The 18945-nt window shown below is 37.2% G+C and overlaps 3 protein-coding genes and 1 long non-coding RNA gene across 11 annotated transcripts in view; 2 read left to right on the forward strand and 2 right to left on the reverse strand.

Annotated features, from left to right (window-relative positions):
* The window catches only part of Pde11 (Phosphodiesterase 11), a 23355-nt gene extending 15943 nt beyond the window's left edge, over positions 1-7412 (forward strand). For 3 of the 7 annotated variants that reach the window (XM_089848054.1, XM_089848057.1, XM_089848060.1), the window contains exons 5-16: positions 27-116; positions 2831-2983; positions 3152-3222; positions 3303-3366; positions 3443-3490; positions 3587-3730; positions 3804-3947; positions 4027-4284; positions 5385-5761; positions 5826-5964; positions 6037-6120; positions 6835-7412. In XM_089848054.1, coding sequence (XP_089704180.1) covers positions 27-116; positions 2831-2983; positions 3152-3222; positions 3303-3366; positions 3443-3490; positions 3587-3730; positions 3804-3947; positions 4027-4284; positions 5385-5761; positions 5826-5964; positions 6037-6120; positions 6835-6951 — 1689 coding nt within the window. In that variant the 3' untranslated portion in view covers positions 6952-7412. The remainder of the gene's footprint in view (positions 1-26; positions 117-2830; positions 2984-3151; positions 3223-3302; positions 3367-3442; positions 3491-3586; positions 3731-3803; positions 3948-4026; positions 4285-5384; positions 5762-5825; positions 5965-6036; positions 6121-6834) is intronic. The other 4 variants (XM_089848055.1, XM_089848058.1, XM_089848056.1 and 1 more) reach the window with 4 other exon arrangements.
* LOC149651236 (uncharacterized) lies at positions 7087-10180 on the reverse strand. The gene is made up of 3 exons (XR_016371141.1): positions 9767-10180; positions 9584-9697; positions 7087-8703 (listed from the first exon to the last, which is right to left on the reverse strand). It is a non-coding gene; the product is annotated as an uncharacterized LOC149651236 (long non-coding RNA).
* Positions 8714-18945, forward strand: part of LOC149651237 (uncharacterized) — a 22156-nt gene continuing 11924 nt past the window's right edge. Inside the window, exons 1-3 of one of the 2 annotated variants that reach the window (XM_089848075.1) lie at positions 8714-8830; positions 8902-9002; positions 18310-18512. In XM_089848075.1, the coding sequence (XP_089704201.1) occupies positions 8818-8830; positions 8902-9002; positions 18310-18510 (315 nt within the window). In that variant the 5' untranslated portion in view covers positions 8714-8817 and the 3' untranslated portion in view covers positions 18511-18512. Of the gene's footprint in view, positions 8831-8901; positions 9003-18309; positions 18513-18945 lie in introns of those variants that run through there. The other variant, XM_089848076.1, reaches the window with a different exon arrangement.
* Positions 12297-15629, reverse strand: LOC149651238 (rhodopsin, GQ-coupled-like). The gene is made up of 5 exons (XM_089847161.1): positions 15604-15629; positions 13791-13862; positions 13597-13727; positions 12759-13464; positions 12297-12678 (listed from the first exon to the last, which is right to left on the reverse strand). The coding sequence occupies exons 1-5, from the start codon at positions 15627-15629 to the stop codon at positions 12297-12299; spliced, it is 1317 nt and encodes a 438-aa protein (XP_089703287.1).

Genomic DNA, 18945 nt, shown 5'->3' on the forward strand with positions numbered 1-18945 from the left:
AAACCATTAAACCATTTTAATCTCAGGTATTTTCGCAATATCTTCAATTCTGCGGCATCGGACTCCGAAACGCGCAACTTTACGAACGTTCGCAACTCGAAAACAAAAGAAATCAGGTAAGAGCTACTTTTTAAATTGATCTAGTTTACACGAGGGGTTGGATACTTTCCAGTAGGAACGTTTACCAATACCAGGGGTAGATTTAATTTGGGAAGTAGGAATGGAGAACAGAGTAATATCTGGGAGCGCGTCAAAGTCCCGGACCCCCTTCCACGGGACGGGGGGGGGTATGAAAGAAGAGGCGGGTCATAGCGACAGAGGTAAAAAGGAATAACGTATTTTTCGCCTTCCCCGTCAGCAACGTCATCAAAACGTAGTTTAAGTGAGCCATTAAGATAATTTAAAATTTTCGTTACGTGTTGGAGGGATGGGCTCTATACTGGGTGGTCTATGAGTCGGACTGAATTAAATACTAACCGTTCTCCATTCCTACTTCTAAAATTAAATCTATCCCTGCCAATACCTAGGGTATAAAATGGAAAGGCTACTTTTTGGTGTTGGTTTTAAACCCCTCGGTTTTAAATACCGTTCCAAACGAAATGATTATGTAGTTTAAAGTTTAGTAATTCTCTCACGTTTTAAGTCGATTTTAAATTCTTCCTTTTAATAGAGGAGTGTATGAAGTTAATTTTTTAAAGAGGGCTAACAATGCCCACGAACTCTCGAGAAAGGCGGTAATTATTTTAGTATTTGACTCGCTTACGTGTTGGGCATATCTTTCAACCGTTCTCTCTCAAAAGAAAAATTCAACTGAATTATAATGAATTTCTCGACTTATCCCCGTGAATATTGAATAATGACCAGTCATTTCCCAGTGCAATTTAACTTTTTAGTATTCCTTTTCATTCAATTCCAATTACCCGATGAGATGCTTGAGTCACAAATTACTGGCAACACAGTGAAGCGCGTGCGCGGATAAAGTTATGAAACATTAGAGGGGAAGTTACTCTAGACCCCCCTTTAGTGCACACTATATACAGTATATTGACTATTATTTAGTTGTGTACAGGGTGTTCCAAAAAACGGTAGTCATTATAGGAGCGAAGTACATGTAGTTGGATCTAAGTTACATTAAAATTGATTGCCCATAAAACCATCCCACTGTACTTGGATCCTATAATTACTACCATAAGTTTATAAGTGATATGTTGCATAAGTATGACACTTCCTATACTTGGTAATGCTAGAGACTTATTGAGAGATAGAGGGAGAACGACAAGCGAGAATGGCATGTTTACACTAAGTTAGTTTTGCAAGACATCCATCTTCCTATTTAGTCTGTACAAGAAGCGATATCTAGTTTACTAGGGAGAAGGTATAAATTCGCCATATTTCTAGCTTTATCTCCAGTCCAAATTAACGTCGGTCCGGAGTTAATCTCCGCCTCTAAATTACAACCAGCATCTCATTGGTTCTTGAAAACTCACGTCAGCGCGACGCGAATGACGAAAATTACGTATTTTCCGATTGAGGAGAGACGAAATGGCCCGGCCTCCTTTTACGTCCCCCCACCCTTGTATTTTGAAAAGGGGTCTGGGAGAATGGCGCGCGAATACTTAGGCATCTTATACCTTCTCCCTAGTAAACTCGATATCGCTTCTTGGTCTGTACTAAGCCTTTGACAGCGCCCCAGTCACTAGGCGTCGCTTTACCTCGAATCTATGACCTGCATTAATCACTTCATGACAAGCTCCAGTTTGTAACCAGTAACATTATCTTATGGACTTATGTTACCTGTAGATGAATGGATATTTCAATATTATCGGGTGCTAAATTCTTATTCATAGCGTGTTATTTTTTTTTTTTAAGTTTAACTGTCATTAAAATGATTCTCTCTGGGGTCGGTTGGCGTTGTCTGTCATAGAATGATTTGGTCTTTAACTATATACGCGCGAGTGTAGGATTGGAATTAATTGTATAGCCCGAAGTAAATCGTTTTGAACTAGTTTTGTCGGAGCTCTAGAAGTTCGTTTATTTTGAGGGGGGCCATTGAAAGGGTGGAGGGGGGACGCTTGGAAACGTATCATTTTTATAGGCATCTTAATGAAGAGAGACCCCTTTATTTAACGACCTACGCTAAACCGATCAAATAACTTACAATTATACTTTTTATTATAAACTAGTTTTATTTTGTTTCTTCATTTTCTCTAGGCCTATTTCCCCCCCCCCCATTAATATCTTTTTTTTTTAAACTTCCAAAAATGGTATTTACTAGGCTAAAACCCTAAATAATTTTGATACTTTTAATTATCTTAATTAAGTTAATTAATACTGAAAAATGAAATATAGGGTTATGATGGAACCAAGAAGGGATATCTAGTTTAATAGGGAGAAGCTATAAGATGCCTATAAGTATTCGCGCGCCATAGTCCCAGTCCCCCTTTCAAAATACAAGGGGGGACGTAAAAGGAGGCCGGGCTATTTCGCTGCCTCTCCTCAGTCGGAAAATACGTAGACGTAGTTTTTGTCATTTGCGTCGCGCTGACGTGCGTTTTCAAGAACCAATTACCATTGAGATGCTGGTTGTAATTTAGTTGGCGAGGATTAACTCCGGACCTACGTTTGGAATGGAGATAAAGCTAGATTATAAATGTGGCGAGTTTATACCTTCTCCCTAATAAACTAGATATCACTTCTTGATGGAACATTGTTTAGATTTGGGCTTCAACCGTTACCCCAAAGTCCATATTGTTTTGAGGCCGCCATGTCATATCTTAATACTTCATTAAGTTTAATTAATTATAATATAATGGGCGGCGCTTCTAATTAGGTCCTTTTGGATTTGGCCCGAATGGTTTTCGAAGAGCAGAGCACGATAGAACACGTGGTCTATCGAATAATGACGCATACTCAATCGTTACTTCAATGCGAACGGTGTCAAGTGCTCTTGGTAGCCGAGTCAACCAAAGTGAGACTGAGTGTAGTAAGAGCGATGCCCACATAATCTTTTTATTTAATCTCAATTAAATTTAATTTACTTTTAATTTAATTTAAAGATAGTTCGTTTTCCTCTAATTTTTTGGCTCTGTCGCTTTATATTATTCTTGAAACAAATTAAATTAGGCTAATCATTTTAATTAACGATTCTTAGGGAACGTTTTCGAGAGTCTTTGATCTCGAAGCGAATGATAAGGAAGACGCGGATAAAAATCCTCGAACCAGGTTTGTTTCACTTTCCCTTTATTTATTTATTTATTAAATAAATAAAGGGAAACTAAAACTTTAATGGAAATTAATTTCAGTCCTTTCGAAGGGAGATTTCCAATTAATATCGGGATAACGGGTTACGTAGCAACAACGGGAGAAGTAATTGCGTTTAATTAATTTTAATCGTCATTAAATTAAATGTTCATTAACGATTTTTATTCATCGCGTTCGTCAGACTGTGAATATCGTAGACGCTTACAAGGACGATAGATTCGATCCCAGTGTTAGTAAATTTATTTTATTTAATTAAGGGGTGTTAATTAAGGGACGATTGTTAATTAAAGGGAAGGTAAATGAGTTTTAAGCTTGTTTTTTTCAGGTAGATGATGGAAGCAATTTTTACCATTCCAGTATTCTGTGTATGCCAATTAGAAACGCCGAGAGAAAGATAATTGGCGTTAGTCAGTTAATTAATAAAATGAATAAGACCCCATTTAACAAGAATGACGAGAATCTATTTGAGGTAATTCGATTCGTTTGACATTGTCGCGCGCGAAGTTAATCATTTTGATTAACTTTAAAAATGTGTCGTAAAGGCTTTCGCGATATTTTGCGGAATGGGTATACACAACACTCAAATGTACGAGAAAGCCATCAAAGCCATGGCGAAACAACGCGTCACTCTGGAAGTCTTATCGTACCACGCGGCGGCGCCCATTGAGGACGCCGAAAGACTTCGAGTAATTATAATGAAAGGCCAATTAAAAAAGAATTGGATCTCTTTTTCCAAAATTTCTTCCTTTTTATTCTTATCTTAAGCAGGCTCTGACGATTCCCTCGACGCAAGCTCTCAATTTGCACGATCTTAAGTTTAACGATTTCAGTTTGGCGGATGATGACATGTTGAAGGCCTGTATTCGAATGTTCCTGGATTTGGACTTGGTCGAACGCTTCCATATCGACTATTTAGTTTTGTGCCGATGGTTGCATAGCGTCCGCAAAAATTACCGGCAAGTTACTTACCATAACTGGAGACACGCCTTCAACGTTGGACAAATGATGTTCGCCATCCTCACGGTAAGAACTTTCTTATTCATCATTACCCATGAACATATTGAATCGCTTCCCATTCGTATTTATTCGCTTCCCATTCGCATTCATTCGCTTCCCATTCGCATTCATTCGTTTTCCATTTGTATTCATTCGTTTCCGATTCGTATTTATTCGCTTCCCATTCGTTTCTCATTCGTGTTGAATCGTATTAATTCGTTTCTCATTCGTGTTGAATCGTATTAATTTGTTTCCCATTCGTGTTCAATCGTTTCTAATTCGTGTTGAATCGTTTCTAATTCGTGTTGAATCGTTTCCCATTCGTGTTGAATCGTTTCCCATTCGTGTTGAATCGTTTCCCATTCGTATTTATTCGCTTCCCATTCTTATTCATTCGATTCCCATTCGTGTTGAATCGTTTCTAATTCGTGTTGAATCGTTTCCCATTCGTGTTGAATCGTTTCCCATTCGTGTTGAATCGTTTCCCATTCGTGTTGAATCGTTTCCCATTCGTGTTGAATCGTTTCCCATTCGTGTTGAATCGTTTCCCATTCGTGTTGAATCGTTTCCCATTCGTGTTGAATCGTTTCCCATTCGTGTTGAATCGTTTCCCATTCGTATTTATTCGCTTCCCATTCTTATTCATTCGATTCCCATTCGTGTTGAATCGTTTCCCATTCGTATTTATTCGCTTCCCATTCTTATTCATTCGATTCCCATTCGTGTTGAATCGTATTAATTCGTTTCTCATTCGTGTTGAATCGTTTCCAATTCGTGTTGAATCGTATTAATTCGTTTCCTATTCGTGTTGAATTGTTTCCTATTCGTGTTGAATTGTTTCCAATTCGTGTTGAATCGTTTCCAATTCGTGTTGAATCGTTTCCAATTCGTGTTGAATCGTTTCCAATTCGTGTTGAATCGTTTCCAATTCGTGTTGAATCGTTTCCAATTCGTGTTGAATCGTTTCCAATTCGTGTTGAATCGTTTCCGATTCGTATTTATTTGCTTCCCATTCGTATTCATTCGGTTCCCATTCGTGTTGAATCGCTTCCGATTCGTGTTGAACCATTTCCGATTCGTATTTTTTCGTTTCCGATTGGTATCGATTCACTTCGGGTCATTTGTAGAATACTCATTTATGGCGAGTTTTGGGGGAATTGGAGACGTTGGCTTTGATCGTGGCTTGTCTTTGCCACGATTTGGATCATCGGGGAACGAACAACTCTTTCCAAATCAAGTCTTGTTCGCCATTGGCTCAATTATATTCGACTTCCACGATGGAACATCATCATTTCGACCAAAGTATCATGATTTTAAACAGTCAGGGAAATCAGATTCTGAGTCACTTGACAACGGAGGAGTTCGCCAAGGTCGTCCATTTATTGGAGGAAGCCATTTTGGCCACTGATTTGGCCGTTTACTTCCGTCGAAGAGGGACCTTTTTTAAGCTAGTCGATGGCGAGGAATATAATTGGCGCAACGAAGAACATAGACAATTACTCAGGTGAAATTTAAACGAGGTCAATCTTTTAATTCGGGTTTGATATCAGTTTTAATTAATTAATTAGATCGATGTTAATGACTGCTTGCGACGTAGCAGCCATCACGAAACCTTGGGATATTCAACGTGTCGTCGCGGAATTAGTCGCCAGTGAGTTCTTCCAACAAGGGGATATCGAGAAGGAAGAATTAAAAATGGAGCCAATTGTAATTAATTATATTAGATTTTAATCAAATATTAATCAAGCTTTATTTAATTTAATTTCACGCCAATTTCAGGATATGATGAATAGAGAGAAAAAAGACGAACTTCCTCAAATGCAAGTAAAGTTTATCGACGCTATTTGCGTTCCTGTTTACAATGTAAGTTGATTTGAAATTCATTCATTTTAATTTGAAATTGGTAGTTTATCATTAATTAATCATTTTTATCGATATTTTATCATTAATTTATCATTTTTATCGATATTTTATCATTAATTTATCATTTTTATCGATATTTTATCATTAATTTATCATTTTTATCGATATTTTATCATTAATTTATCATTTTCATCAATATTTTATCATTAATTATTCATTTTAATCGATAATTTATCATTAATTATTCATTGTTATCGATAATTTATCATTAATTATTCATTGTTATCGATAATTTATCATTAATTATTCATTGTTATCGATATTTTATCACTAATTATTCATTTTTATCGATATTTTATCATTAATTAATCATTTTTATCGATAATTTATCATTAATTATTCATTTTTATCGATAATTTATCATTAATTATTCATTTTTATCGATATTTTATCATTAATTAATCATTTTTATCGATATTTTATCATTAATTATTCATTTTTATCGATATTTTATCATTAATTAATCATTTTAATCGATAATTTATCATTAATTATTCATTTTAATCGATATTTTATCATTAATTATTCATTTTTATCGATATTTTATCATTAATTATTCATTTTTATCGATAATTTATCATTAATTATTCATTTTTATCGATAATTTATCATTAGCCAATTAAATTAAATTACTTTTAATTAATTATTTTTCAGTCGTTTTCTAAAATATCCGATAAGTTAACGCCACTTTTAACGGGTGTTATGTCCAATCGAAGCCAATGGGAGAAATTGGTATGGGAGAAAACGCAGCTCCGTCCCGATGAAATTTAAATATTAATTAATTAATTAATTAATTATATAAGGTATTTTCCCGCGTCCCATTTAAATGGACTATAATTTACTTAAACGATACCTTTATTCAAGAAAAGTGATTTTTTTTTTAAATATTATTACTAATTTATGACATTTTTGTCCTGTTTGTGAAAACGGGATGACCTTTGAACTTAAATCAACGTTGTTATTTGTAGTGTTTTGGAGATCTGGCTGGTTTTAACGGGTGCTTTGAAAGGGCGTAATGAAGCCATGTTGTTTTTTTTTTTTCTATTGGTGAATTGACCTTTTCTGTATATAGTTAATATGTCTATTGTTTAGTGAAAAAAAAAAACAAAGAAATAAATAAAATACCTAACTTGTTTTTACTACCAAATGTAAGAAGAAAAAGCATACAAATTTTTGCGAGGAATAATGTTATTTACGTTTAATACAATATTATAAATTTTGTCAAAAATTATTACGGTGCCTTTTTTTAAATTTTATTATTATTTATTATATCTATTCTTAATTCACATTGCTGAATCTAATTTAGCATGGACCTTAATTTACTCTTTAACTAAGTACACGCAATCCGTCCGTCTCCATCTTGAAAAAATGGCCGCCGTTCGGAAAGGTAATTGACTCCACGTGGTTTTACAGTCCATCCTCCTATATAGTCTGTACTAACTACTAAGCCTCAGCAGGACCTTAATTTACTCTTTAAGTAAGTACACGCAATCCGTTCGTCTCCATCTTGAAAAAATGGCCGCCGTCCGGAAAGGTAATTGACTCCACGCGGTTTTACAGTCCATCCCCCTATATAGTCTGTACTAACTACTAAGCCTCAGCAGGACCTTAATTTACTCTTTAACTAAGTACACGCAATCCGTCCGTCTCCATCTTGAAAAAAATGGCCGCCGTCCGGAAAGGTAATTGACACCACATAGTTTTACAGTCCATCCTCCTATTTAGTCTGTACTAACTACTAAGCCTCAGCAGGCGTCGCTTTATGACCTACGACAAGCTCTTCTCAGTAACCAGTGACAAACTTATGGCCAACATATCTTATAAACTTATGGAAAATGTCTTATGACTTATGGAACATATCTTATTTAACTTATGGAAAATATCTTATGAATGGTCTATTATTTAAAAAAATATTTCGCCTACAACTGCGAATTTTTTTGGGGATGGGGGAAGAATGGTGAATGGAATGGCTCCAGTGATTTTTTTTTTTTTTTGGCGAAGGGAAGAACATAGTGTATTACCAGTACTTTGTAGTGACGTCACATGCTCTTATCTCTTACCTTATTTTCAGGCGACCATATTGGCAGTCGCGAGACGTCGTCAGCTTGGGCAATACAAATTCGGGGCCCAATATTGACGTCACAGTTTCCTCCCCCCCCAGCTTCGCGGTAGCACACTATAGAGGTCAATGGGGAGGAACGATAGTGAATGGAATGGCTGGGTAAAAAAAGATTGAAAAGCTCCCCCTTGCGAAATTAATTTCAATTACTCGCCGGGAGTGTGGCGCACTCCTGTAAGCCAAGCTTCTGGGCGGCAAAGTTTGAGGGAATAAGACACATGTCGGCGATCCTACCCTATAGGTACCGACTGTCCCGTGTCCGCCGGAGGTGACTTGACCCCCACACCCCGTCCGTCACCTCCCAAGTAATCCTGATTTCTTTCCCCTGCTTACACAGTCACACATAATGAAACCTGAATAATCACATCCTTGCCGCGGTCCTCTGACCCACTTCGCATTGAAACCTCCAAATATAAAAAAATAAAAAATAGAGGTCAATGGGGAGGAACGATAGTTAATGGAATGGCTCAAGTGAATTTTTTCTTGGGGGAAGGGACTCAAGGGAGGAACGATAGTGAATGGAATGGCTGGGTAAAAAAAGATTGAAAAGCTCCCCCTTGTGAAATTCATTTCAAATATTCCGTGATTGTCTTTACGAGCAGTTAGTCCGCTACAAGTGACAATGTCGAGGCCCGTTCAAGGAGAAATTTCAACGCCGGCGTCCGATGAAGAGATTAGCCAAAAGGACGAACCCGGTCAATTGGTAAGTAAAACTAATTCACTTTAAGATAAATTTAGGTTTGTGAGCCAGCCTTCTTGGTAAGATTTGCCCAGTGTAATACCTCTCCGTGACGTCATCGTCACACGGAGAGGTAAAAATTTCGCGTGGTCTCCACATCGGCCCGTTTTGTAACTAACGGTCTTCATCAGAAGCCGCCAAGAAAGTTAAGTCACTTCACGAAAAGCTCTTCTCAGTAACCAGTGACAAACTTATGGAACATATCTTATGATATTTAGTATAGGGAGCTAACAACTGGCTAGGGGGAAGAGATAGTCTGACGTCACGCAGCCCCTCTCTGGTTGGCATTTTTGCGCGTATACTGTTTCCAACCGTTAGGGGGGATGAAACTCCAGTAAGAGATAGAAGGGTGTGACGTGTCAGGGTCAGAACTGTTAGCTCCCTATAGAGTAATTTCGGTGAACTGTGTATCCCCATCGTTGGGGGCAACTTTGTAAGAGAGAATACTATTTGCCCCCGAGTAGGGGGGATATCACTAAGGTAAGAGATAGAGGGTTATGACGTTAACATATATGGGAGAGAAATTACTCTATTCTGGTTGTTACCTAGCAAAGGCACTTTGTAAATTATTGTTTGAAAACTCCCACAACCTCCATCTTTTAAAATGGCGGCTGGCTCCCGAAGTTTGCGACGCTGCCAGAAATTTTTTCGTTGTTAGTCTAGAAAAAAATAATAGAACGATTTCTTTAATATTTGTTGTTAAGAATTAACGCATTCCACAACCCTACTTGAGATGAGAAACTTTCCATGTCATTTGTCTTTGTAATGAAAATTTCTCTCGTTAAATTTCGGCCCCGCTGTTTTAATTTTATCTCATTTGGTATACGTAACATTTTCGGGGTCTTGTTTATACTCCCTAACCCCTTTCAACCCCAATTAATTATAAGAATGGAAACTACCAACCAACATTTGAAGCTCCCCTTATTCTAAACCGAGCGACGATAAAGATTTATTTTCGGATGTTCAACTTAACCTTCGACCAAAAGGTTAGAGATACGACACCATTTGAAGCCTTTCTAGTGCTCTCAGATGTTTTCTTGTAAATTTCGTTCGGCACGCTGAAACGGCGTCACATTGGTGGTAAAGCCATCTTAGCTATTTTAATTTTAACCCCGGATCCTTTTAAAAGTTAATCGCCCATAAATCAATGGCCCCAAAGTTTGTTTTCGATTTTAAACTTTGTTTAAATTTTGCTTTTACCCCTTTATTTTAATCGCGATTAACTTTACGATTATCTTTTAAAATTCTCGGGCGTTTAAAATTAGGTTTGTCTACATATTTCAGGATTGCTTTAAGATACAAATGAATGATAAATCTTTTTTTGCTTTTGTGATAGCGTCTTATCTTAATCCCGCTGATATCTAGCGCATCATCGATTAAATTGTAAAATCGATTTATATAGGCTATAGTCATTTAGAACCTTGACGTGTCGCGTTTTACCAAAACGCTTCAATCATCCAATTTCTATCTGACAAGAAAATCAATTTTCTTGTCAGATAGTATCTATTTCTTCAACTCCATTGGCAACTTGCTACGACTCTATCAGATTGAAAGCCTCTCTTTGAACAACATCTTGTTTTTACAAAGAAAGAACTATAGGCCGTGTCCTATAAATGCATTCTTAGAATATCTTATAGTCTATATTGAATAAGGCGCGTTTTTAAAGGAGGAAATTAAGCTTACTTAGACTGTAATGGTATTGGGATCTTCCTCGTGACTTCGAGTGTTTTTTTTTTCACGTGCATTGAACCAAATAAAAAAATATACCGAGGGGGGGGGGCTATATTGACAAAACAATCTAAGAATAATTTTTAGTTATTCAAAGTTTACTTGACTTTTGGCAACTACATATAGGTAAGGACTTTATTTTAAAACGTATTAAAATTGATGTTTTGTTAGGGATAGATTTAATTTTAGAAGTAGGAATGGATAACAGAGTAATCTGGGCGCGCGTCAAAGTCCCGGACACCCTTCCACGGGACGGGGAGGGGGATATGAAAGAAGAGGCGGGTCATAGCGACTGAGGTAAAAAGCTTACGTATTTTTCGCCGTACCCGTCAGCAACGTCATCAAAACGTAGTTTAAGTCAGCCAATAAGATAATTTAAAGTTTCCGTTACGTGTTGTAGGGAGGGGCTTTATACTGGGCTATGAGCCGGACTGAAGTAAATACTAACCGTTCTCCATTCCTGCTTTCTAAAATTAAATCTATCCCTGGTTTTATAAATAAAATGTAGAGCCATAGTATGTTTGTTTTAGACATACAAAAGAATTCGAAAGAATGCTATACAAAAATAGGGCTTTTTCGTCATTTGAAGAACATACTTCATTCGCCATAAAGACTGAGAAGAATTTCCAAATTTTTGCCTCTGAAAGATGAAAGAATTCGTCGTGGATATGAGAAATATTTATAAATAAGTTGAACTTTTTTTCAGCAATGGGCAATTTTGAGTAGAAAATGCTCTACGAGATTTTGTCACTTCAACAAGTTATGAATTATTGGAGTGTTTTACGGATGACCCCTTAACTAAAACAATCGTGTCCCTCGTGGTGGTAAAATCGGTCCAAATTGATTGTCCATAGAAGCGTACCACTGTTGTCCTCGGTATTTGATACAACCCTCGCATAGAACCAGCTTTTATTATCATATCTATGAAAGTTCTTTCATGTTTGCTTTGCGCGTTTTTGACCCCATTCGGACAAATGAAATGACAATACTCGGAATAAAGCCCCCGAAACTATATTAAACAAGTTAAAGGGAAGAAAACAGGAATTTTTGAATCAAAAAATAAAATTTTAATATCAAATTGTTATATACAATTTTTATTTTATAACCATTTTTAAATCCCCATAAATAATTGACTAGTTAATATTGCTGCCTTTGAATGGAATTTATATAGTTTTGCCGCTAAACAATATAACAAACGTAGCTATATATATATTATAATTAGAATTTAATAGTTCATTTTATTATGACCTTTAGGCTTTTTCTTGACAATAATCGACAACTTTGTTTTAAAAATATTAATTATTCAATTTTTCATTTTGAAAATGTAACAATCCGATATATTTTATAAATATTTAAATTTAATTTCTTCAATCAGGCACCAGAAGTTAATGTCTTCTTATCCTATAATGATAAGAAGTCATTAACTTCTCCTAAGACTAACGTGGCGCTGAAAGAGTAGAGGGGCTATTCACGGGGAACCAGGAGGAGTACCCTGATGTTGCCACGAATAAATAATTAATTTGTTAAATTTCAAAGAAAATGTTCAGCTTGAGCAACTTTATCATTGGCCACTCCGGGCTCTTTGCAAAAATAACAAGCCTTGTAGGACACCATTTCCCGACCTTTAACCTCTTGACTTTTCGAACTGGAACCGCTAGGTTCGGCTTCGACGGAACAATTTATTCGAGACAACGGAACCGTTGGACCCGTCGCGTTATACTTGACCACGACTGACCGGAACGTTCTGTTACTCTTGACCGATTGTTGACTTTCGGAGAATTGACGCGAGACGTACTTATGACCGGTTCCAGTCCCACCACCCCCAGCAGCACCGCGACTAGGGACTCCCGGAAGCGGAAGGGTCATGGAATTAGCTCTCGGACCTCGACCTAACATGTGACGTAGCGAAGATCTGGAAAGAAAAAAGAGTGGCCATGAAAGTCGAGACATTCTTTGGCCACATCATTCGTGATTGGGATGTCTCGTAATTACCTGAATCGTTGATGACTTAAACCGTATATAAATGGATTGTACATGGTGGACATCTTAGCGAAGATGCAAGGCACGTACGAAACCCAAGGTGTCAATAGTTCAAGGTCACCAAATTGACCCAAGATGGCTACGATGGCGTAAGGGGTCCAAGATAACAAGAAAACACCGATAATAATAAGAATCATCTCGGCAGATTTGAAATCGGATCTCTTCCTCCAATAGCGGAAACGACCTTGAAATTGACTTCCACCCCCGCCGACCGTCGTCCGCTGATTGGAAGCTTTGAAGGTGGAATTATCGTTCTTTATATTGGCTTTGATCATATCATTCTCGTGCCGGCAAATGGTGACCAAGATGGCGGAATAACACGCCACGATGACGATTAGGGGCAGAAAAAAGCCCAAGGTGAATAGAAAATACACGAAGAGCCTGGTGGGGACGTCGCGCGTGATGTAGTCGAAGGAACAGCTCGTTAGCAGACCTTCCGGGACGTAATTACCCCAACCGAAAAAGGGAGGAGCCACGCACAAGAGACAGTAGAACCACGTGAAGAACGCCACTCCCTTGACGCGACCAGGGGTCACGTGAAGTTCACCGTACCAAGGTTTAATGGATATAACCAGGCAACGCTCCAAGGCCAAAAATGACAGTGAAACGATGGAAACTAGACCGAATAGGCCGCAAAATGCCGCATAAAGGTCGCAAGCTGAAATTAAATCAAAGAAATGTACGTATAGTTACCAATATGACTAAAAGGAATCATTGTGCCTCCATACATATCCCGTACGCAATGATTCCTATTACCCATGGCGCTTTCCCGTCATAATTCAATACGTACTGAGTCGGCCGAACTGCCAGTAACCGATGAACGAGGAGTAACTGGCCATTGGATGAAGGGCGGACATCAGTAGATCGCTGATTGCTAAATTAACTATTAAGGTATTCGATGGCGTGCGAAGTCTTCTGTACCTGGTTTTGTTTTAAATCAGAAAACAACAACAAATTTTAAATTAGCAGGCGATAGTACTGTACCAAAAATGAACGCTTGGATCGCCAGCATCGTGTACTACTTTCCTTAAACCTTTGAGGTCACGAAGCTCTTCCCTGATTGGTTAATTCGTGTATGGGGTTGAGATGGGGCAGTTTTCGTCTCACAGCCAAAGGCAGGGGGAATTGTTAATGCGTACTTTTTGTTTTTATATCTATTTACTTTTGTGCCAACCCTAAACGTAAAATTTTACTCCAGTCTGGAAGGGCCTTAAGGGAGCCGACTACAAAAGGATTCGCCTTTGATTATCATTCAATTATTCCTTCAGAACTATAATAACCTAAATAAATAATTAATATCAATATATTTGAATAAATTAAGCGTCCTAGCCCCCGGGGATTAAAATAAATTTAATTAAAATATTAATTCAAAACCCCTAAGGTGCTTTTCCTCGAAGTGAATTTAAAATTATAAATTTGTTATTTCGACAGATTTAGTTATCAATGGAAGAGATTAGCTCTACACGCGGTATACGAGTTAATGGAGTGCAAGGCGGCAGCGTGAAATCGGAGCTTAATTAAAGTAATCTACTTCAAAATGAAAAGGCGCGCTTTTACTTGTCACCTGTTAAAATCTCGTTAAAGACTTTTTGATTGGATATCGAGAAATATATTCTTAGCCTTTAACCGCTCAAAATTGAGCGGAATGAAGTGGATTATTTTAAAGACACGGTGCGAGTTTCGGGCCCAAAAGGTCCTTAAAACTTCCGAGTGTCACGTAATGAAACGAAATCCTCTTAAAAGTGATCGCAAATTTATATTCATTGGATTTAATACAAGTTGCGTCGCGGTTGCATCTTAAAAGATCGTAACAGGAAGTCAACTTTAGATCTAACCTAAAAGACCTTGGTTTCAAAAGTCGGGCAAGAAGCGATATCCAGTTTACTATGGAGAAGGTATAAATTCGCCACATTTCTAGCCTTATCTCCAGTCCAAACGTAGGTACGGAGTTAATCCCCGCCTCTAAATTACAACCAGCATCTCATTGGTTCTTGAAAACTGACGTCAGCGCGACGTGAATGACGAAAATTAAGCATTTTCCGATTGAGGAGAGGCGAAATAGCCTGGCCTGCTTTTACGCCCCCCCCCTTGTATTTTGAAAGAGGGACTGGGACCATGGCGCGCGAATACTTAGGTATCCCATCCCTAGTAAACTAGATATCGCTTCTTGAGTTGAGTGTGTCACTCGTAGTTACGAACTTCTGGAGTTTCAACTTGACGTAACGTGTAATGTATATGGCCTTTGAGCTTTTCGGTCTTAAGAATTTTGTTCCAAGGCTCTCTAAATTTGTGTCGAGCAAGTCGGACGGAGTATAGAGAGTGAAAGGCGGTAAGATCTATCAATATAGTTTACTAGAGTCCGCTCTATAAATCGATTTGTGCAATGCCACCCCGATTTTTGTCAGCATTTTGGGCCCTTTAGGTTCATCTTCCTGATATCGTATTAGACTCGTTTGCCATATTTCAACGTCTTTCTCTTGCCTTTGTATAATTTCGAGGTGCTAATAACTTGATTTCCAAGTTTCTTCCCTCAGATTTTAGACCTATTTTTACGTCTACCGTGATTTTATCGGGGAATGTAACGCCTCTTAGGGTTGCATCATAGCAGGGAAAGTTTTAAAACCGAATTTGCTAATTGGTTTTTTAAATGGGTCAGCAAAATTACGGTTGGTTTTAAAGTTTGGCCTAAATAGGTCAGAAAAAGTCTGGATGTTTGAAAATGGTCCAAAATAGATCAGGAAAAGTTACTATGAGTTTTACCAGAAGTATATAATACTTCTCTTCGAGATAAGTTTACCACAAAGCGGGGTAAGTGTAACTCATTCTTCCCAACAAGCAAGTTTACTAAAATGAATCACATACGCGATAAATAGTTCCGTCATAATTACTCTATCAACGCTCAACTATTTAACTATATGCGCTTGTGGATTTTTGTCCCACGTCAACACAATCAAGGTTTGTGTGTTGATTGCTGGTGATTTTAGTACCAAACAGTTATAGAATTGACCCTAGCACGGTGCGATGCCCGTCTGATGTTTGTTGAGCAAACAAAAAGGGTGAGCCTGGGAAAAATGACGTTGCATAACTAAAGTATTAAGAGGATACAGAGTGTCATCCTTCTTCTATTATCCCCTTCTGGTTTTACAAAGTTTGGCAATGATTTCCCAGACTTAATGATGGTGGTAGTGAAGTGTCCCTCGGACGGACGGTGGTTCGCGCTGCGTAACCTCCACCCACTCGTGCGTACACAGTTTTAGAAATGCTCAGCGAATTTTTCTTAACCTATTTGGAATTGTACGTGTCGTATTATAGCTTGTCTAGCCTCTCGTAAACCCAAGGGAAAAAAGGGGCAATTTTTTCTTTTAATCCTATTGGCTCTCGCTGTTTCAGCCGTGTTTATGTGTGTTAGGACTTGAATAGTTAATTTAATCATATATCTTCTTGAATATTCTGTTAGACCGTGTACTCGTATTGACAGATGAGAAATAGCGAATCGGTTATTTTTGGGCAAACATTCTATATGCAAATTAAACCCTAAAAACAAATAACGTTTTTCAAAAGTCTTTTTTCAAGGGAAATGCATTTTAAAACTCAATATTAAACACTTCGAATTATGAACTTTTTTACCTCTCCGAGTAACGATGACGTCAAGGAGTGGTATTACACTGCACATTAGAGTGTTTTACGGATGACCCCCTTAAAAAGAAGTTAACATTTTCGATATTGATTGTCTTTAGAACCATCCCACTTCTGTACTTCTCTCCCTTTTAAATTAAATGTCGGTTTCTGTCTATGATAATGTCTTCAAAGGGAGCATTATTTCAATTCAATTTAACATTCTAATTAAATACCCATTATTTATACTCCCTTGTCCGCTTGAGTAATTATCTCTTATATGTTATGTACCATTTATCGGGTTAATACAATTTGGGCTTTACATATTCTCCCAATTACTGCTCTCTTCGGACGTCAAGGCACCTATAGAGGTATTGGACACTTAATTATAAAAAACATCGTAATATCAGAAGGGAATAAGAGAGAAGGGAGACATTAGAGCCTGCTTTGGTAACGAAAGTCCGACCAACCTCAAGAAAACCGCGAAAACTTTGCGCAGGTACACAGCTTTTAACCAATTTACTGCAAATATAGTTCTTTAAGTTCTCCGCGGTATCAGGCGGCCTATTTGCCTGCTAGATTTTCATTCTCCAAAGGCTTAGGGCTGTCGATGTTTCGTTCTTGTGTAATTATAACCTCAAGTATTGTATTGTATTGAAACTAATTTTTATTTTTAATATTAATTCAGAATAATTAGTTTTCATCTATTTATTACCTTCAAATTATCTGATTTTGGTATGTTCTCAATTCCCATGCATCTAAATTATCTCCTTCAATGTAAAGTTGTAAACAAAACTACTTTTTATTCGTCAACCGAGACGTCATCTTCTTATCTGACGTCACAGGTAAGACAGAAGTTAGATAGCCAATCAGCGAAGGGTAGTTGATTTGAGGTTAGTAAGACTGTTGTTACGAGTGTAAAGCGTTATGGAGATATAAAGTGTGTCCCTTCTCTCTTATTCCCTTCTGGTAATATATTTGGTAAAAATGGTTCAGGGGATATAGATAGTGCGCATGCACTAAAGGGGCTAGCTGGAAATTTCCCCTCCCCCTAATTCTTAAATTTAACTTCAAGCGCTTTAGGGTTGAGAGTAATTTGTGATACTTGCATCTTGGGTTTGGAACTGAATGGTCACTTGGTAAAACTTTTAGCGTCGCTTATTCATTTAAAATAAATATTTATTTTTAAGGTATAATATCCAACACCTCGATTTCCCCATAATATTATACGGTGGAAGCTTCAATCTTAATTGAGCAATAGACCGAAATCCTTAGATAACCGTAAGCTTACGCGGCTCTTTGATGAAGTCCGTCAAGTTAGTTGAAACTACGCTTTAACCCGGAATATATGCAGCTAATTGGAGTCATTGTGCTCCCCATATATCGTGGACTAGCTTTTACCCGCTAAAGAATGGATAGATTTTACTGATGACTAATATTTTTGTAGCGCCCATGGAGCGAAGGCACTCGGCGTTGCCCGTCAGCCCGTCGGGAAATTTTTTATTACTTTTCACGCGGACATTATTCCATAAATTTTTAAATTTCTGGCCGCCATTTAAAAAGATGGCAACAAATCGAACCCAAAGACCATTCAGCCGGTCTATAGGTTAAAGGAAACCAGTGTACCAAATATTTGTGAAATCGGTTGAAACGCGCGGACTTTGTTGCATAGAGCAGATTTTTTACATTTCTGGGCGCCATTTATTAAGATGGCGGCGGATTGGGAAAATCTTTCTTAGTATCGCACACAATGATTCCTATTTCTTGTATGTATTCCAGGCTTAACTGATGGATAGGCGGATTTAGGGTCTACGGAAATTTTAAGCCTAATTGAAACTGAACTGAATTGAATTGAACTGAACTAATTATTCCATGACGTTATCTTAAGGTTTCCGGTTCATTTTGGTCATCGTCCATTTCGAATTTCACTTTGATATCTTTTGAGGAAAAGCCAACATTTAGGCTGAAAACCACTTATGTATTTTCCCATAGCCCCTGTAGAACTGTTTCACTCTGCAATACACCAACGTATTATTGGAGAAGCCAACATTTAGGCGGAGGGAATATTTGTATACTTATTAAATTTTAAATTTAATTTAAAATATTATATATTAATATTTTAAATTATCTTATATAATTAGTTATAAAATACTTCATCAACTAATTGAAATATGAAACTAAATTATATTTTTAAAATTTAATATTTTCAACTAAATAATTTATAATTTACTTAAATAAGCAAATATTAGCATTTAATTTTTAATCGGTTGGAAATAAATTCAGCTTAATATTAATAATAATAATAAAAGCCTATTTCAAAATATATATTTCTTTGAATTGCGAAACAAATGAAATTTCTTTGTATTTATTCAATGAAAGCGATTCGAGTTATATTTTGAATTTAAGCGGATTTTCCTCGGGAAAACTTTGATGTAGTCTTTGAGCGTCTTGGTTTTTCCTCTTTGTAAAACCCTTTTTCAATAGAGAATTTAACTGTAAAACAAGCTACTCAAAGATCATGGAG

The sequence above is a fragment of the Phalangium opilio genome, unplaced genomic scaffold, assembly GCF_054372755.1.
Source record: "Phalangium opilio isolate 3A_F unplaced genomic scaffold, DU_Popi_V2 ptg000082l_1, whole genome shotgun sequence".
Taxonomy (NCBI): domain Eukaryota; kingdom Metazoa; phylum Arthropoda; class Arachnida; order Opiliones; family Phalangiidae; genus Phalangium; species Phalangium opilio.

Excerpts from the sequence above, each read along its gene's own strand:
- LOC149651238 (XM_089847161.1), bottom strand. The coding sequence starts at position 15,629 with ATGAGTTACACTTACCCCGCTTTGTG. Across the intron at positions 13,863-15,603 it reads TACACTTACCCCGCTTTGTG|GGAAGAGCTTCGTGACCTCA; the intron begins GTAAACTTATCT and ends TTAACCAATCAG. Across the intron at positions 13,465-13,596 it reads CTGGCAGTTCGGCCGACTCA|CTTGCGACCTTTATGCGGCA; the intron begins GTACGTATTGAA and ends ATTTAATTTCAG.